Source organism: Tursiops truncatus, chromosome 16 (genome assembly GCF_011762595.2).
Source record: "Tursiops truncatus isolate mTurTru1 chromosome 16, mTurTru1.mat.Y, whole genome shotgun sequence".
NCBI lineage: Eukaryota > Metazoa > Chordata > Mammalia > Artiodactyla > Delphinidae > Tursiops > Tursiops truncatus.
The window spans coordinates 29,872,097-29,889,035 of record NC_047049.1 but is presented as its reverse complement, the minus strand read 5'-3'; the positions used below and the strand labels follow the sequence as shown (position 1 = coordinate 29,889,035).

At 53.2% G+C, this 16,939-nt stretch overlaps 2 protein-coding genes across 5 annotated transcripts in view; both read left to right on the top strand.

Moving 5' to 3' along the window:
* UBTD1 (ubiquitin domain containing 1) overlaps nucleotides 1–5,343 on the top strand; it is a 51,953-nt gene extending 46,610 nt beyond the window's left edge. For both annotated transcript variants that reach the window (XM_019939743.2, XM_073794121.1), the window contains 2 exons: nucleotides 2,639–2,866; nucleotides 4,238–5,343. In XM_019939743.2, coding sequence (XP_019795302.1) covers nucleotides 2,639–2,866; nucleotides 4,238–4,623 — 614 coding nt within the window. In that variant the 3' untranslated portion in view covers nucleotides 4,624–5,343. The remainder of the gene's footprint in view (nucleotides 1–2,638; nucleotides 2,867–4,237) is intronic.
* Nucleotides 5,344–5,446: 103 nt separating this feature from the next.
* ANKRD2 (ankyrin repeat domain 2) lies at nucleotides 5,447–16,779 on the top strand. Of its 3 annotated transcripts, none has more exons than XM_033841892.2 (9): nucleotides 5,447–7,063; nucleotides 10,227–10,331; nucleotides 11,863–12,021; nucleotides 12,129–12,236; nucleotides 13,751–13,849; nucleotides 14,216–14,314; nucleotides 15,133–15,231; nucleotides 15,342–15,440; nucleotides 16,487–16,779. In XM_033841892.2, the coding sequence occupies exons 1-9, from the start codon at nucleotides 6,989–6,991 to the stop codon at nucleotides 16,634–16,636; spliced, it is 993 nt and encodes a 330-aa protein (XP_033697783.2). In that variant the 5' UTR covers nucleotides 5,447–6,988; the 3' UTR covers nucleotides 16,637–16,779. The 3 variants fall into 3 exon arrangements, with proteins under 3 accessions (XP_033697783.2, XP_073650220.1, XP_073650221.1); XM_073794120.1 differs by lacking the exon at nucleotides 5,447–7,063 and adding an exon at nucleotides 7,075–9,943; XM_073794119.1 differs by lacking the exon at nucleotides 14,216–14,314.
* Nucleotides 16,780–16,939: the final 160 nt, after the last annotated feature.

Sequence of the window (16,939 nt, the reverse complement as noted above, 5' to 3'; positions counted from 1 at the left end):
GAGCTGCAGTTAGATGGAGACCAGTAAGAACTGACATCTGGCAAAGAGGAAGGAGAAAGGAAAACTTTAGAAACAGCTCAAGAAGTTAAAAAGCCCTGACGTCTGGGTCCTTGAGTGGAGAGGCAGAAATGCTGCACCCCAGAGGTCCTGAGGGTGTCACTGCATAATGCCTGTGAGTCCTGATGGATCAAAGCTCTTGTCAGTGAGTCATCAATGCTAAAGGACCAAAGAGAAAGGGGGTCAGAAATCATGATGCAGAGCTACTTGATTGATCCAGGCAGAAACACCTCCAGGCCAAACCTTTTCAAAAAAGCACATGGACAATACTGTCATTTTCTGTGCTGCCTTCTGCCTCCTTTCTGTCGTTCACACTTAAACCTTTGAGCCATCTGGCTTTTTTTTCTTTTAATTTATTTTTGGCTGTGTTGGGTCTTCATTGCCGCGTGCGGGCTTTCTCTGGTTGTGGTGAACTGGGGCTGCGGGCTTCTCATTGCAGTGGCTTCTCTTGTTGCGGAGCACGGGCTCTAGGCACGTGGGCTTCAGGAGTTGCAGCACGCGGGCTCAGTAGTTGTGGCTCGTGGACTCTAGAGCACAGGCTCAGTAGTTGTGGCGCACGGGCTTAGTTGCTCTGCAGCATGTGGGATCTTCCCGGACCAGGGCTCAAACCCATGTCCCCTGCATTGGCAGGCGGATTCTTAACCACTGCGCCACCACGGAAGTCCCGAGTCACCTGGTTTTGATTTTTGTGGCTGGCATGAGGTAGGACTCCTGTTGCATGTTTTTCTATATGGAGAACCTGTAGTCCCAACATCATTTATCAGTAGCCCATTATAAAGAAAAATCTCTAGTGTTTCTCCTCTGCTGCTCACACAGAATACTTCTGATGACAGTTATGTGGGTGTTTTTCCCATACCCTCTTCATATTGTGAAGGCTTTCCTTTCTTAAACTCAGTTCTTTTGTAATCTGTGTCTGATGAATTCCATATCTGAAGTCTTTGTGAGTCTGATTCTATTGCCTGTTGTTTTTGCTGGCTCAGACTCATATTGCCTTGTTTCTTTGTATGCTGTGATTAAAAAACAGAAACAAAAACAAAAAGAACTATGACCTTGTTATTTGTTTTTCTCGGAACTTCATCTCAGGAATTCTTTGAGGCCTGGTTTGAAGTTATTTTCCTACAAAGAGGATTTGCATTTCCTTCGGCTAACCTAGGAACACTTCAGATTAAATGTCTGGCTTGAGAGTTTTCTGTCTGCACTGGTAGCAGCAAACCCCCAGGAGGGCCGTTTGTGGATTCAGTCTGACCTGAGGTGGAACTCTCACTCTGTCACTTACTGTGTGACCTCGGGCGAGTCATTTAATCTCTCTGCCTGTCCCATCATCTGTGAAGTAGTAATAATAACACCTACCACCTAAAGCCATTGGAAGGGTGAAATGGGATGATATACATATAAGTAAAGTGCTTACACGGTTTTCTTTCACACAGTTGGTAGACAGTGAATGTCCTTCTCTTCCCCTGAGGAGCCGCCACTCCTGCCCCAGCCCGTGGGGGCAGTCCTCAGCCTTAGTTCCGCATCTCACCCAGGCTCTGAGTTATAGCGGGAGCCAAGTACTCTAGACCTCACTGCTGTGGCTCATTCAGCTTTGAGGTGCCTGAGCTTCCGAAAGCCTTTGAGAGATGCTTCTTCCCTCAATCTTGACTGAGGTCTGGAGTTGTCTTGGAGCTGGGTAACAAGAATGATGACATTTAACAGAATTGTTTTCTTCTTCAGAGGCTGCAGGGATTTTTTGGTTAGTTGGTTATGGTTCTAAAAACATTCTTTGTAACTTTATAGTGGAACGTTAATAATGACATTAAAAACGTTTATAATTTTCAGTCATGGGAATATACATGGACAGTAATATAAGTGTGAAATAAACAGAAAGTTGTATATTGGCATGAAAACATTTTAAACCCTCTTTATAACAAGGAATATTTTTAAAATAAATTGTATGATACGAGCCCAACTCTACTGAGAAAAATGGGGGAAAGAAAGCTGGAAGGAAATATGTCTAAGTGTCAGCAGTAGTTACTTCTGAATGGTGGAATTCTTAAGTCAGTTTTCCCCAGTGGCAGCACGGTACAGACAGTGGTCAGAGGGTGGCCTTCTGAGTCCGGAAGCCTGGTATTAAATTGGTACCTGTGTGGCTTTAGACCAATGACGAGCTCTTTGGGTCTTCGTTTCCCCGTCTGCCGGGGCATTTTGAGGCTACAGTGCCAGCCTGTGATCCGGCACAAGCTGGCTCCATAAACCCTGGCAGTTATCTTTTTCAGATTAAAAATTTTTTACATTCTTTACAGATTTTAAAAGTACTGAACACGTCCTACTTTATTATCAAAGAAAGACAGTAAAATTAAGACTTCAACAGCAGCAGCAACAACAACAAAGGCAGTACATGCTGCGTCTGCTAACAGAAGTGGTTTACACCCCCAGGTTGGGTGTGTGCAGTTTCCAGACTCTTCCCTGACTCCAGGAAAGGGCACGGAGACCCGAACGTTCAGGAGCCACTGCAGCGAGGGCCAGGGAGGCAGGGCTGGGAGAGGGTGGACCACAGCTCTGGCTTTCTAGATGCTGAGCTTCTCCCTTCTGTCCTGCCCAGGACGCAACGAGCCCCTGAAGAAGGAGAGGCTGAAGTGGAAGAGCGACTACCCAATGACCGATGGGCAGCTGCGGAGCAAGAGGGATGAATTCTGGGACACAGCGCCCGCCTTCGAGGGCCGCAAGGAGATCTGGGATGCCCTCAAGGCTGCCGCCTATGCAGCCGAGGCCAACGACCACGAGCTGGCTCAGGCCATCCTGGACGGAGCCAGCATCACCTTGCCACATGGTGAGCAGGCAGGGCGGGGGCTTTCCCCACCGGAGTGAGGGGGCCGTCAGGGTGGAGGAGAGCCAGTGGCCAGCCCCATGTCAGGAGCTCCCATCCAGGCTGGTGGGTGGCAGGTGTGGCTAGTCGCTTGTTCATTCAAGCAGCCCTCATGAACATGGTCCAGGAGTGGGACACCAAGAAAAATGAGACACAGTCCCCACTTGCCTAACGAGGGCGTGGAAAGACACCAGCAAACCTCAAGGCGGTGTGATGAGAGCAAGCTAAAGATTGCTCAGGGCCCTTTGAGATCCCAGCACATCTCAGGTAACAACCTTCTGTTGAGTATTATTATGTGGTGGGCACCGAGCTAGAAGCTTCTGCTGCATTATCTCATTTAATTTCATAATGGCCCCGGGACTATGTAAAGCAGAGGGCAACAATGGAAACTCTATGGAGTCAGAGACTGGGTTTTAACCAAGTGTCTCTTTCCTAGCTATGTGACCGTGAGCTTCTTGAATTTAAAGCCTCAGTGACTAAACAATTATAAAGTGGTAATACCAGCCTCATAGGATGGCTGTTAGGATTCAACAAGATACACATAACATCATTTAGTCCAGTCCCAGCACTTAGCTCGTGCTCAAGATACAGTAAATATCAATATATTACTATATGTAACACATTGTACAAGTAAGAAGATTGAGGCCCACTGGGTATAAGTCATGAACAGCAGGGCCTATGCTATTTCATTCATCCTTGTAACCCCAGCACCCAGCACATATGCTCAGGAAGGAGTTGTTGAATGAACAAATGAAAAGTTAAGTAATTTTCTAGGGTTGAATGAGCCAGTACCTGGTGGAGCCAGAATGTCAGCCCAGATCTTCCTGCCTCTACCTTGAGCTCCCACCAGCTGTCCCAGGAAGACCTGCCTGTAGGGTGGGTTTGAGGACTGTGGGATGACCATGACAGGTGTATCAGTCTGCTCAGGCTGCTATAGCAAAATACTGCAGACTGGGTAGCTTATTAAACAACAGAAATTTAGTTCTGGAGTCTGAGAAGCCCAAGATCAAGGTGGCAGCTGATTTGGTTTTTGGTGAGAGCTCTCTTCCTGGCTTGTAGATGGCCACCTGCTCTCTATGTCCTCATTGTGGGAGAAGAGAGAGAGCTTGAGCTTTCTGGTCTTCTTGTAAGGGCACTAACCCTTACTGGATCAGGGCCCCACCTATATGACCTCATTTAACCTTAATTGCTCCCATATAGGCCCCTATCTCCAAATACAGTGACACTGTGGGGGTGGGGTTAGGGCTTCAATACATGAAATCGGTGGAGGGGACACAAGTTAATCCATATCAGTTGGTCCCCAAGCCGACTCTGACCACCCTGCCTTTCCCACAGGCACCCTCTGTGAATGCTACGATGAGCTGGGCAATCGCTACCAGCTGCCCATCTACTGCCTGTCGCCACCCGTGAACCTGCTTCTGGAGCACACTGAGGAGGAGAACCTGGAGCCCCCCGAGCCCACCCCCAGCGTGCGCCGAGAGTTCCCGCTGAAGGTACGCCTCTCCACGGGCAAGGACGTGAGGCTCAGCGCCAGCCTGCCTGACACGGTGGGGCAGCTCAAGAGGCAGCTGCACACCCAGGAGGGCATCGAGCCATCCTGGCAGCGATGGTTCTTCTCTGGAAAGCTGCTCACAGATCGCACGCGGCTCCAGGAAACCAAGATCCAGAAAGATTTTGTCATCCAGGTCATCATTAACCAGCCCCCGCCGCCCCAGGACTGAGGAGCCCACGGACCCCTGGGCAGAGAGACCAGGGAAGGCCTCTGCAGGGCTGAGAGGCCTCCCGGCTGGAGCACTAGGCACCCCCACCCTGCCGCTGCCTTTGAGAGCCGTTCTTTTCTCCAGGGGAGCCTCCCGTGTATGGCTGCCGGGCGAGCCCTGAAGGGACCCTGCTTCCCAGGGACTCCGTGGGCCACCAGTGCCCAGCACCCAGGAAACAGTGTGCTGCCACACACAGGCCTTGCCAACCTTGTCAGAGAAAAGGCAAACCAGGGCCCTCCACCCTGCCTCTCCCCCGCGGCAGGTTCACGCCACGAGGGCCAGCCCGGAGGCCCCTGGAGCCCAGATCTGTCATCTGGTGCTGCCGGCTGTGCTCACTCCGGTTTTCTGCTCAGGGTCTGAAGCAGCTGCTGTCTCCCTCCCTTGCCCCTACCCCCTGACTCTGCCCTGGGCCCAGTGCCAGCCCCCCAGAGGGGAGGGGACCACTCGTGAGCCCCGGGGGTGGGGAGCCTGAGGCCGGCCTCTGCCTCTCCCAGCCCCCAGCACAGCTGGCAGAGATGAGGTGGTGGCCGATGGCTGGGCTGTCATGGCAGAGGCCTGCACAGGGCCATCTCTTGGCTGTAACCCCGGCAGTGGGGGGTCTGCAGCCCGCTCACGGCCCCGCAGCAGGTCCCTGTGTGCAGACATGTCTGCATATTTATCAATAAAGCCTTTTGCTCCTTCCTTCTCTCTTGCCTGGCTTTGGCTTTGGGTTCTCCTGTAGCTCTCTGGAGCCCTGGAGCCAGTTCTGGGGCGGGAGCAGGTGGGTGCATGGCCTCCCCAGCTGCTCCGGGTAGAGCAGCTACTGCTCCGTGCTCTCCACCGCAGAGAGTACGGTGGAGTGAGCCGTGAACTGCCAGTATGCGGGCCTGTGTTCTCGTGGGTCCTCCGGAAAAGCCTCTTAACCTCCGAACCCGCGTTGCTTGTCTTTAAAGTGGAGGTGATGCCGCCTGCCCTGCCTCCCCTCTCAGCTGCTGGCAGGATTACACGGGATAACAGGTGTGAACTCGCTTTGAAAGCGAAGGCAGCACCTCAGGAAGGCGGCGTTAGTTACCTGCTGCTCTGCTCCTGCAGCACGAGGGTGCTGGCTTCAGACTCCAGCCCCCTGAGCCAGGCCCTCAGGACTGAGATGTGTGTGGACGTCCTGCAGATGCTGCGTGCACCCTTGGCGACGTGAAAGCAAAATCTCTGGTAGATTTTGATGATGAGCCTGTGTCGGCTTGCCAGCAAGGGAACCAGAGGGAAGAAGGAGCCGGGTCTTGTGCTTCCTTAGGGGAAAATGTGCACGTAAGCAGAGAGGGGGACCTTAGATAAGGTGGTTCAGCAGAGGGCAGGCCACGTGAGTGTCACAGAACCACAGGGCTGTGGTGCCTGTGGTTCACTGGCAGGTTCAGCCTGGGTCGTGGTGACCCAGGCCTCACTCCCACAGTTCCAGGTGCGGAACTGAGCAGTACAGGTCTGCTTCTTCTCCAGTTGATAGTATTTTTCTTTCTCAGTGAGCACCGGTCAGGTTGGCCTGACTGGGAAACCGGGGAGGGAAGGATGATCAGTCAGAGCTGGTGTCTTCGTCAGCAGGGCTTGGCGCTGCGTTCCAGCCCTTCCAGTGGCTCCTTGAAGCAAGACCCTGTAAGTCCCACAGAGGCCCCCTGCGACAGACTGATGGGTGAGGTCTGTCAGGGACAAGTGGACTTGCAGCCAAATGCTGCGGTGCTTCACTAGGGGGCGCTGTGGGACCCCAGAGAGGCAAAGGCCTGCGCGAGCTGCGTGCAAAGAGGCAGGCGGCTGCCCTTACCTCCACCCACTGCCTGGCACTCCAGCCCAGATGAGGCAGAGTCTTGCCCCTTCCCAGAGCAGGCAGGGCCTTTTCACGGGACGGCCTGGGGATGCGGGCTTATCTTGGGTCCCCACATTTGGCCTTTAGGCTCCCTCACTGGCACTGGCTGGGCAGGGTTTGCAGGCGTCCAGCAGGTGGCACCGCCATCAGGGCTAAGGGCAGCCAGCGATCCTTTGTGCAGCGCGGCTGCCCGGCCCATCTGGGCCTCAGTGCTCAGGACAGAGGCTGGGCAGGCGCCTTCCTGCAGTCCTCGCTCTCACTCCCGGGGCACTGGGCCCTCCGGCTCCAATAGGCCAGAGGTTGGGGGGTGGCAACTGTCCCTGCCGCCTCCTGCTCCTCGGGGCTGCCTGGGGTGAAGGTGACAGGTCGGGAGGCAGCTGGAGAATTGGGCCGGTGAGCTCATGACAGAGGCGCCTAGCAGGGCGGGGGTGGGAGCCCTGGCATATAAAGCCCCTGGGGCCCCGGGGCCTGCAGGGGCGGGTTGCGCACGGTGCCATGGCGGGCTCCGAGGAGGTGCAGAGGGCCACGGCACTCATCGAGGAGCGGCTGGCACAGGAGGAGGAGAATGAGGTAGGGCGGGGTGTGGGGCCCAAGGGGGTGCTGAGGAGACCCAGCTCTGCTGTCAAGGGAAGGAAGAGCCTGGCTGCCGTACCTGGAAGGAAGGAGGACAGGTGTCCCCAGGGGCCCAGCTGGCTCTACTGCAGGGTGCTCCTGAGAGGGGGCTGCTGGCAGTGGGAGATGGAGGCTTCAGCCCCCAAATCTGAGAGACAGTGGAGTGGGCGAGCCAAGCTGGGTTCCTCGAGACCCTGTCCACCCACCTGGGCCTCGAGGAGACAGGCTGAGCTGCACAGAGCAGGACAGCTGGGATGCTGCCTGCAGATTGGGGCCCTGAGATCCCCCCAGCTGCCGGCTGGGAGGCTGGGACAGGAAAAACTCCAGTGTTTGGTCCCTGAGGAAGGATAAAGACGGGGAGCAGAGTGAGAAAAGGATGCTGGCAAAGAAAGCATGGGTTTTCTAGGACCACCAGCCACACCCGGGGAGGCGACTGAGCATGGGGCTCTGGGCAATTGTATTTTCTCTGGAATAAAGAAGTCGGGGAGGAGGGTGCGGGCTGGTCCTACTCTTCATTTTATGGAGATGAATACTTCACCTAGAGTCTACTCTTCCAAGAGCCCAGTGCTGGGAGGAATGAGAGGCTCAGGAAGGTCAGCCCCTGCCTCCTCTTTACCAGCTCTGTGTTCATTTTAGCCGACATCTGCCAGGTGCACGGTCAACTAAGAAACAAGGCAGAGTGGAAAAGGGTGAAATAGAGGTGTAACTCAGAAGTGAAGGAGCACAAAGGGTGGGTGAGGCATGCCGACCGTGGGCCCTCGAGGACTTCTCTGTGGACAGGAGGGCATTTGAGCCAGGCCTTCAAGGATGGCCCTTGAAGGATGGAGGTCAGGACGGGGGAGAGTATTCCAGGCTAAGGAAACAACAGGCGCCTGTCGTTGGGGTGAGCGGAAGCATGATTGTCGGGAGAAAGTCTGGCAGGAGGGGCTGAGGCTGGGAAGGGAGAGAGGGCACAAACCAGACAGTGAGGCCCACATGAAAGATACTCTGTGGGCAGTGGGGAGCCACTGCATGTTGTTGAGTGAGGCACAGTGGTACCACCTGACCTGTTTGGGGAAGGCAGCTCTGACAGCCCTGAGAAGGACTTGGAGGGGGAAAGACTGGCCCTAACAGGAATGGGAGGGAGGAGATAAATCAGGGTAGATGTAGACTCCATTCAAAAAAGGAAGAGTGACTGAATGGAGGTGAGGAAGAGGGAAGGGTCAGGACTCTGGTGGAAGAAGAGATGAGGGCTAGGGAAGGGAGGGGAGGTTTGGCTGGGAAGGACCTGGACTGAGCCTGCTGAGTCCCCGCCGGCGCATCCCTGGATCTCCAGGAATGCCATTTCTCACTCCCCCAAGGGCATGTGCACCAGGGCCAGGCAGGGGAGTCATGTTGCTGGGCCATTTCTGGAATGCTGCCACTGGACACAGAGACCTTCAGCAAGGGGACACGGAGCAGTCCTCATCCATTCATTCATCCAACAAATATAGCGGCAGGGCTGTCAGGGCCCCAGGCGCCCACAGAGCCAGCCTCACCGCTGGTGCCTCCTACATGCCAGGCACCGTGCTACGCATCGGACAGGCGTTCTCTCATTTCCTCTGTGCAACCATCAATGAAGTAAGGTGGAAGTTTTGTTGGGTTGTGTTTCACCGACAAACACCCAATTCAATAAACATTTCTTGAGCACCTACTGTATGCCAACCTACAGAGACAAATCTGAAGCGAGGGGCTATGGAGTCTGGGTAAGACGTGGGCAGGCGTTAGAGTCCCCAGTTGTTCCCACCAGGCCCCAGCCCAGCGGCATTCTTAGAGGAGAACCGCTGTTCAGCCTGCACCCACTTCATGGGGTGGGTAGGGAAGGAGGGTCTTGGAGACCAGCCCAGGGGCTGAGGCTCTCTTGCAGGGGCCTTACTGGGCTAGGTCATCACTGAGGACTTGGAGGTGTGCAGAGCTGCTGAGCCCGCCTGCCACCATCCGTGAACTCATTCATTCATTTATTCTCCAAACATTTGCTGAGCACCTACTGTGTGCTAACTCTTGTCATCAGTGCTGGGGATGCCAAGATGATTCAGACCAAGCCCACTCTAGATGCTCCAGGAGCCCAGCCAGGGCTCCACATGCAGTAGTAGCTGAAGCCCTAGGTGATCTTGTCCCTGGGTGAGGATGCAGCGTTTCAGGCGAGGCCGGCACTGGGGAGACCTCAAACCATGTAAGCCTGACATGGAAGGGAGATGCCAGTGGGCAACAGAACATTCGAAATAAAGACCTGGAAAATCAGCCCTCAACTGACACTTGAAGAGTATAACACCGGAGCTCGGTGTCGAACGACAAAGGCAGCTGAGAGCTCTGTAAGGGAGATCATTCCTCCCCAGCTGCCACCTGGACTCGGCACTCTCCAGCCTGGACGAATGTTTCCGGTACATGGGGACTTCAGAGATAGGGGCGCCAGCACTTAACGAAGAGTGTTTTCCTTTAGAAGAGAGGAAGTGGCCATGAGGAAGTAGTCCAGGCAGGTTGGAGCTACAAGTGGGGAGGAGACTTGGACAGAGTCTCCCCCATATTATTAAAATGAGAATAAGGTTAATACTTAGAGTTCACATCAAGCTGAGAGCTGGGGAGCTGCGGGTTCCACCCCTCAGGTTCCCTGAGAGCAACAGTTTCCATGCTCTAGGATTTCACGGATCAGTAAAATCTGAGGGAAAGAAGTTGGTAACTGACAGAGTTGCCAAATTTTTGTATTGTCAAGTAAGCCCACTAAAAAAAAAAAAAACTATCATCTCATCTCAAGTATTTCATCAAAGTGAATTTTAAACGCCAAAAAGAAAAAAAAACCCAAAACCTCAGTGCTTGAAAACAGTGAGTATGTTTAATTTCATGAAAACTCATTCCAGTAGCCCTTAATCCTGTTTTGCTGGGGACACAGGGCAGTCAGTACACAGGTGTTTGAACTGGGGTTGGGGCCAGGGAGGCCGGCTCTGACCTGGGGCCTCCTGGACCAGACAGGAGTGGGGCAGATGACGGGCTGGGAGGTCACACAGGAGGAGGTCCTTGGGGTCCTTGAATTTGTTGTGGGCGAGGCTATCTGGCCCCCGAGGCACTGCAGGCAGTCCTGGAACCCGTCCTGTCCTTGGCTCACCAGAAACTCCGAGGAACCACCACCCATCAGAAGCTGCCCATGGAGATGCTGGTGTTGGAGGATGAGAAGCACCACAGGCCTCAGAGTCCATCCTTACAAAAGGTTAAGGTAAGTGCTAGGAGAACCCAGTATCTGCGTGCTCAGGAGACAGACCAGGCAGTTACGGCCTTACCCCTCCTGGTGCTCCTCCAGCAGCTCAGCACCCCTGGGAGATGTTAGCGATGCAGCATCTCGGCCCAATCTCATACTTGTAAAGGAGAGCAGAATATGCCACCCCCAAATATGCCACTTTGGCATACTGATTTTTTTTTTTTTTTTTTTTTTTTTTTTTGCGGTACACGGGCCTCTCATTGTTGTGGCCTCTCCCGTTGCGGAGCACAGGCTCCGGACGCGCAGGCCAGCAGCCATGGCTCACGGGCCTAGCCGCTCCGCAGCATGTGGGATCTTCCCAGACGGGGGCACGAACCCGTGTCCCCTGCATCGGCAGGCGGACTCTCAACCACTGTGCCACCAGGGAAGCCCCATACTGATTATTTTTAATTAAAGTTATCTGAGAAAAAGCCAGTGCAAGAAGAACACTCTGACCCTCCTTTGTTCCCCTGAAAGTAGCAAATAAATCTGCCATGGGAAGTTACCCTGCTATATCAGGAAAGTAGAAAGCTTCCTTATCACTAGATCTCAGGAATTCAGGGCTGAGAAGGCTATATAAACAAAACTTGTTTCTTCACTAATTAGTTCCTCCAAAAACAAACTCCTTTGTCTTTTCAATGTGGCACAAATTTATTGTTTCTTTGTCTAAAATGTGTAAAAGCTGCCTGCTTTGGTCACTTCTTTGAGTCTCATATTTTTATGGACTACCATACATCTGAAATTAAATTTGTTTTTCTCCTATTAATCAGTCTTACATCAATTTAATTATTAGACCAGCTAAAGAACTTAGAAGTGAAGAGGGGGGAAGTTTTCCTCCCCAGGCCTGCTAAGTCAGAATCTGCATGTGTACAAGATCCCAGGGGACTCATTTTGGAAGCGGCAGTGATGGGGCAGCCATACAACAGGGCATGATGCAGGTGTTAGTGGGCTGGGGGAGGCTGTGTGTGCTGACAGGAGACATCTGCACGCTGATAAGAGAAAAGCAGAGTTTCCAGACCACTGCGTGGAGGATGATCCCATAGGATGCATGTCTGAAAGGGCATCAACAGAGCTATGATAGAAGTTCCTCTGGGAGAGAAGGGCTTTCTCTTCAGAGCTTTTATGTTTCTGTATTACTTTTATGGCCAGAGAGAGAGAGAGAGAGGCAGGGAGGGACGGAGGGAGGGAGAGAGAGAGAATTACATGGAGATATGAGAATTCATACCCTGTTCTGGAGGCCTGGGCTAAGAACTGCCCTTGAGATTTCCTCATCAACTCCCCACCCTATGTGGAGCCTTGAAGCTGGGCAGCTCCCAAGCAGCCCCCTGAAGCCCCCTGTGCGTCTGTGTCTGTCTCATTGGCTTCACCTAGTCCTAGGCGGCAGAGCTAAACCTGGATTCTTTCTCCCTTGAGAGGCTCTCCCTGTCCTCCACCTCCAGCCTAGCTCAGAGGTCCCCAAGCCCCACATTCTGTGCCCCAGTGCGGGACTTGATTGGCTATCCCCACGCAGGGTCAAGAGCGCGTGCGTAAAACATCCCTAGACCTGAGGAGGGAGATCATCGACGTGGGTGGGATCCAGAACCTCATCCAGCTGCGGAAAAAACGCAAGCAGGAGAAGCGGGAAGCCCTGGCAGCCCCCCAGGAGCCGCCTCCAGAGCCGGAGGAGATCGTAAGGGTCCTGGGGAGGACACCTGTGTGGGCAGGGGGAGCCAGGGAAGGGGGAATGGCTCAGATCACAGCGGAGCGGCCCCCAGGGACTGCATTCGCTCTCTCCAGACCGGCCCCGTGGACGCGGAGACATTCCTGAAAGCGGCGGTGGAGGGGCAAATGAAGGTCATTGAGAAGTTCCTGGCAGACGGGGGTTCCCCCGACACCTGCGATCAGGTGATGTTCCCATCGGGCCCTGCACCTGTGCCGGCCTCCCTTTCAGAGCTGATGCCCGCACCCCGCCCGCTTGTGCATTCTTTGACACCCATTCTTTGGGTGTCCTTTGGGAGGGGGCCCCTCAGAAGATGTGGGATGCCCCCTTCCCCACACAGGAGTTTTTCTAAATCCTTAGACCCTTTCCAACTTGAACCACCTCCAGAGTAATAAACACCTGGATTTTTAGGGGAAAAAATGGAATGGAATCAAATACAGAGTCCAAGACCAGGAGATTTGGATTCAAATCCCACCTGTACCACTCCCTAGTTCTGTGACCTGTGGCTGGGCCCGTCACCTCTCTGTGCCTGTTTCCTTCTTCGTAAAACTGGCTCCTCCCCTCAGAGCATGTTATGGGGATCAAATAGAATATTAGTTCTTCAATACATATTTATCGAATGAAAACACTATTAAAGCACATGCTTGGATATGATATTTTGTGTTGCATTGTATATCATCATACTTTTAACAATTATTTTTATCTTATGGTTAAAATATATATATATATATATATAAAACATGAGACATGCCAAATAAATTTTAAGTGCACAACTCAGTGGCATTAATTACACTTATAGTGTTGTGCACCCATCCCCACGATTTTCAAAATATTTCCGTCACCCGTCATACTTCTTTTTGTTTTCCCTGAAACTGCCTCTTTCATACTTTGTAGGATGCTCTCTCGAGATCATATCCTGGGATTGAGCAAATTAACGGTCACCCCCTTCAGCCTGCATTATTGCAGGCTTAGACTATATGTCCTTTCCACTTTTTAGATTCCAGAGTTTTGATCCTCTTGGTCTATCTAAGCCTCTGAGCCACAGAGCCTCCTGCCTCTGTGTTGTGCTAGGAGCACAAAACCAAAAAGACCAGGGTTGACAGTAGCTGGGAGACTGATGCACAACTGGTTCATTAGAATATGGAAAGATATGCCCTCTGGCCTGAGTGTTTCAAGAGACCAAAGCGAAAGCCGACTGAATTGGACAGGAAGTTCATTCCCTCCTTGAATCAGTAATCGGGGTGCACCTGCCCATCCTGGCCCTGGGCAAGGCACTCAGGGGAAATAGTCAAGTAAGACTCAGCTTGCCTTTGACCGTCTGTCACAGTGGAGGGTTGTCTGGACCCCGGGACAGCTATGCCCTAGAGGTTTCAAGAAGTCGATGGCACTTGAGCTGCATCTTCATGGAGTTGCGGGCATTCATCAAGCACTCGCAGGGAGTATGGGCAAAATGGGCATTTGGGCACAGGCAATAGCTTGTGTGTTTAGGGGGCAGTGGGAAGGTCAGAGTCCACAGTGCACAGGAGGCCTCCAAGGCTGGTCCAGATAGAGCATGAAGGAGCCGGCGGAACATGGAAGATATGGGGACCCGGCACAGGGGTCAGAATCGGGCTGGGATAAGGCCTGGGCTCAACTTGGGTGGGCGATGGGCTCAGGCCTGGGGCCAGAGTTTAGGCCCTGACAGTTTCTCTGGGGACAGTTCCACCGGACAGCACTGCACCGAGCTTCCCTGGAGGGCCACATGGAGATCCTGGAGAAGCTTCTAGAGAGTGGGGTCACTGTGGACTTCCAGGATCGGGTGAGCAAGAGGCCAGGTATTGGGTGAGGGGCAGGAGGTGGTCCAGCACTCATAGACTCCCTATCCCTGCAAACCTCCAACCTGGGACATAAACAAGCTGCCTCGGGGGCCAGGCTCCACCTCTAGTATGTTGTATGACCTTGCGGGGCGGGGTGGGGGGGCATCTCCTCCCTGAGCCTCCTCTGTAAATCTGGCTTGGACGAGATGGAGCCCGAGGGTTCTTCGGCTCCACTGCATCCATTGCTCAGTCATTGGAGTGGCCCTATCCTTCCCTGGATACCTGCCTGCCCTCTTGGCTGGGGTCCTTTCCCCCAGGGCACTTTCTTCCCTGAAGCTCTGCAATTAGGCTCCACCCTTCCTTTCTAGCTGGACTGCACGGCCATGCATTGGGCCTGCCGTGGGGGCCACTTGGAGGTGGTGAAGCTTCTGCAAAGTCGGGGAGCAGACACCAACGTGAGGGATAAGGTGAGGCCATAATGCTCACAGATGTTGAGGTAGCAGGGCGGAGGGGTGGTGGGGAGAGAAGCAGAGGGTAGAAAAGCAGAAAGCAGGAGGGTAGTGAGCTAGTCTGGTTTCTGGAGTGGCTGCAGAGCCCAGGGATGGGTCCTTGCCATCAACTGCAGCCCCTTGGAGACTACCATCTGGGAATGGGAGCAAGAGCAGAGGAGAGGGGAGGAGAAGAGATCCACTAGCTTGGCGGCTTTGGGACCACCCAGAGATGCAGGATTTGTTCACCCGTGCCATCGTTCATCATCCTTCTATCTGTCTATCTATCCGTCCATCCATTCATTTATTCATCTGTTCACTTATTTATTCATCCACCATTTTTAATTCACACAATCCTTTGTATATAACCTTGAACAAGTGACAGCCTCTGAGCCTGTTGCTCATCTATAAAATGTCTTGCAGAGTTCTTGTATAGATTGGATGGGAAAATTTATGTAAATTAATTATTTATTCAACATAAGGCTAATGTTTTGTAAGATTTTGCTGTGCTCATCACATAGTCATTTCTCAGTAAATGGCATCTACTATAATTATTTTAAAAGGGCAGAGGAGTGAGCAGTAGCTCACATCCGGGTGAGAGGGGAAACATAGAAGGCTTCCCCGAGGAGGTGGCATGTAATGCCTTAGAGCTGATCATCAGATAGGGTGATGGGAAATTACAGCGTTCCCTACCCCTCCTTGGGAGAAGGATTAGGCTAGAGTTAAGACGGCCGCCTCCCAGAGGCATCACAGTCCAGGTCCCTTCAGCCAGCATCTCCTGATTCCTCCCCACCCAGCTGCTGAGCACCCCCCTGCATGTGGCAGTCCGGACGGGGCACGTGGAGATCGTGGAACACTTTCTATCCCTGGGCCTGGACATCAATGCCAAAGACAGAGTGAGTGTCTGGGTTCCTTCACGCCCAGCCCCACCATAGGGGGCTCCATATGCCCCCTGAGGGCTCCCACATGCCCCCGTGGGCCATGCTGAGTGTCTCACTGGTTCTAGGAAGGGGACAGCGCCCTGCATGACGCCGTGAGGCTCAATCGCTACAAAATCATCAAACTGCTGCTCCTGCACGGGGCTGACATGATGAGCAAGAACCTGGTAAATCCACTCCTTTCCTGATTCAGTAAACAGTGTGCGCTGCCCTCCCGGGCCCTGTGCTGGGCACTCGGAAGAAAGACAGAACTGAGCAGGACTCGGCTGGCCTGCCCTTGGGACAGTGTCACAGTGGAGGGTTTCTCTGGGCCCCAGGAGATTGGGGGCCCACCCGGCTTCCCAACTCTCTCTATGCTTCTCTACATCCAGAAAATCTAAGTGGAGAAAACAGCCAGGAGGGACAGGAGGAGGATTTCCCAAAGGCCCCCAAGTAGACTGCAGGCGGTCCTAATGTCCAGCCTCAGGGAGGCCAAAATCGTGGAGGGACAGAGCCGGAAGGAGGCTAAGCACTCAGTCAGCACGATTGTTCCTAGCACCCTGTGTTGGCTCCTGTGGTCCTCCAGTTCCTTTAGGAACCTGTGTCCCCCCGTCCAAGCTCTTCTTTGGGGCCCAGAGCAATCACAAAAGAGAGGAGAATTGGGTAAGGGGGGACCTTGACTCAAGAAAGGCTGGGGGTGCAATATAGGGGGAGGGGATTAAGAGGTACAAACTGTTATGTATGGTATAAGCTACAAGGATATATTGTACAACACGGAATATAGCCAATATTTTATAATAACTATAAGTGTAGTATAACCTTTAAAAATTATGAATCACTGTATTGTGCACCTGTAACTTATATAATATTGTACATCAACTATACTTCAATTTTTTAAAAAAAGCTAGCTATATGAAAGAAGAAAGAGAGGCTGAGGAGATAATGGGAAAGTTAGGAAGACAAGGGGAAGGTGTAAATGAGGGCTTCTCAACCGCACACGTGTTGGGCGGGAGAACTCTTTGTCGTGGGGGCGCTGTCCGTGCATTGTCGGATGTTTGGGCAGCATCCCTGGCCTCTACTCAAGATGCCAGTAGCATCCCCTCCTCCAGTGTCATAACCAAAAATGTCTCCAGACATTGCCAGTTGCTCCCAGTTGGGAGCCACTGGCGTAGATGAGGGTACCTCTTCGTCCAGACTTCTGAACGGTGACTAGATATCCTCTTGTCTCCCCCAGGAAGGAAAGACCCCCACGGACCTGGTGCAGCTGTGGCAGGCTGACACCCGGCACGCTCTGGAGCACCCGGAGCCGGGGTCAGAGCAGAACGGGCTGGAGGGGTCTGCTGAGGGTGGGCGGGAGACCCCGCAGCCTGTGCCAGCCCAGTAAACGACTGTCCCAGCCCAGCCAGGCACCTGGCCTGTCCCCTGCGTACAGCCGGAGGGTCATAAGAATGGCCCCCAGAGCTGAGGACCGCATCATACCTCTGTACGCCCCGGGAGCCCCCACAAGCTACCGCAATTAAAACAAAAAGTCATTTTTGCTGTGTGTGATGTTCATTTCTATTTGTGCCTAAAACATTTAGGAATGAAGGAAGACTGGGGGCAAGGGTGGGCTCAGGCAAGAGGGGAACTTGGAGCCCTTTGGTCCCCCTGAGCCAGCCCTGCTGCTTTTCCTAACAAGGCCTCTTTT

What these genes read in the sequence shown, in the direction of transcription:
- ANKRD2 (XM_033841892.2), top strand. Translation starts at nt 6,989, where the DNA reads ATGGCGGGCTCCGAGGAGGTGCAGAGGGCCACGGCACTCATCGAGGAG. An exon ending in CTCCAGAGCCGGAGGAGATC is followed by an intron (nt 12,022 to 12,128) that starts GTAAGGGTCCTG and finishes CGCTCTCTCCAG; the next exon opens with ACCGGCCCCGTGGACGCGGA. An exon ending in ACACCAACGTGAGGGATAAG is followed by an intron (nt 14,315 to 15,132) that starts GTGAGGCCATAA and finishes CTCCCCACCCAG; the next exon opens with CTGCTGAGCACCCCCCTGCA.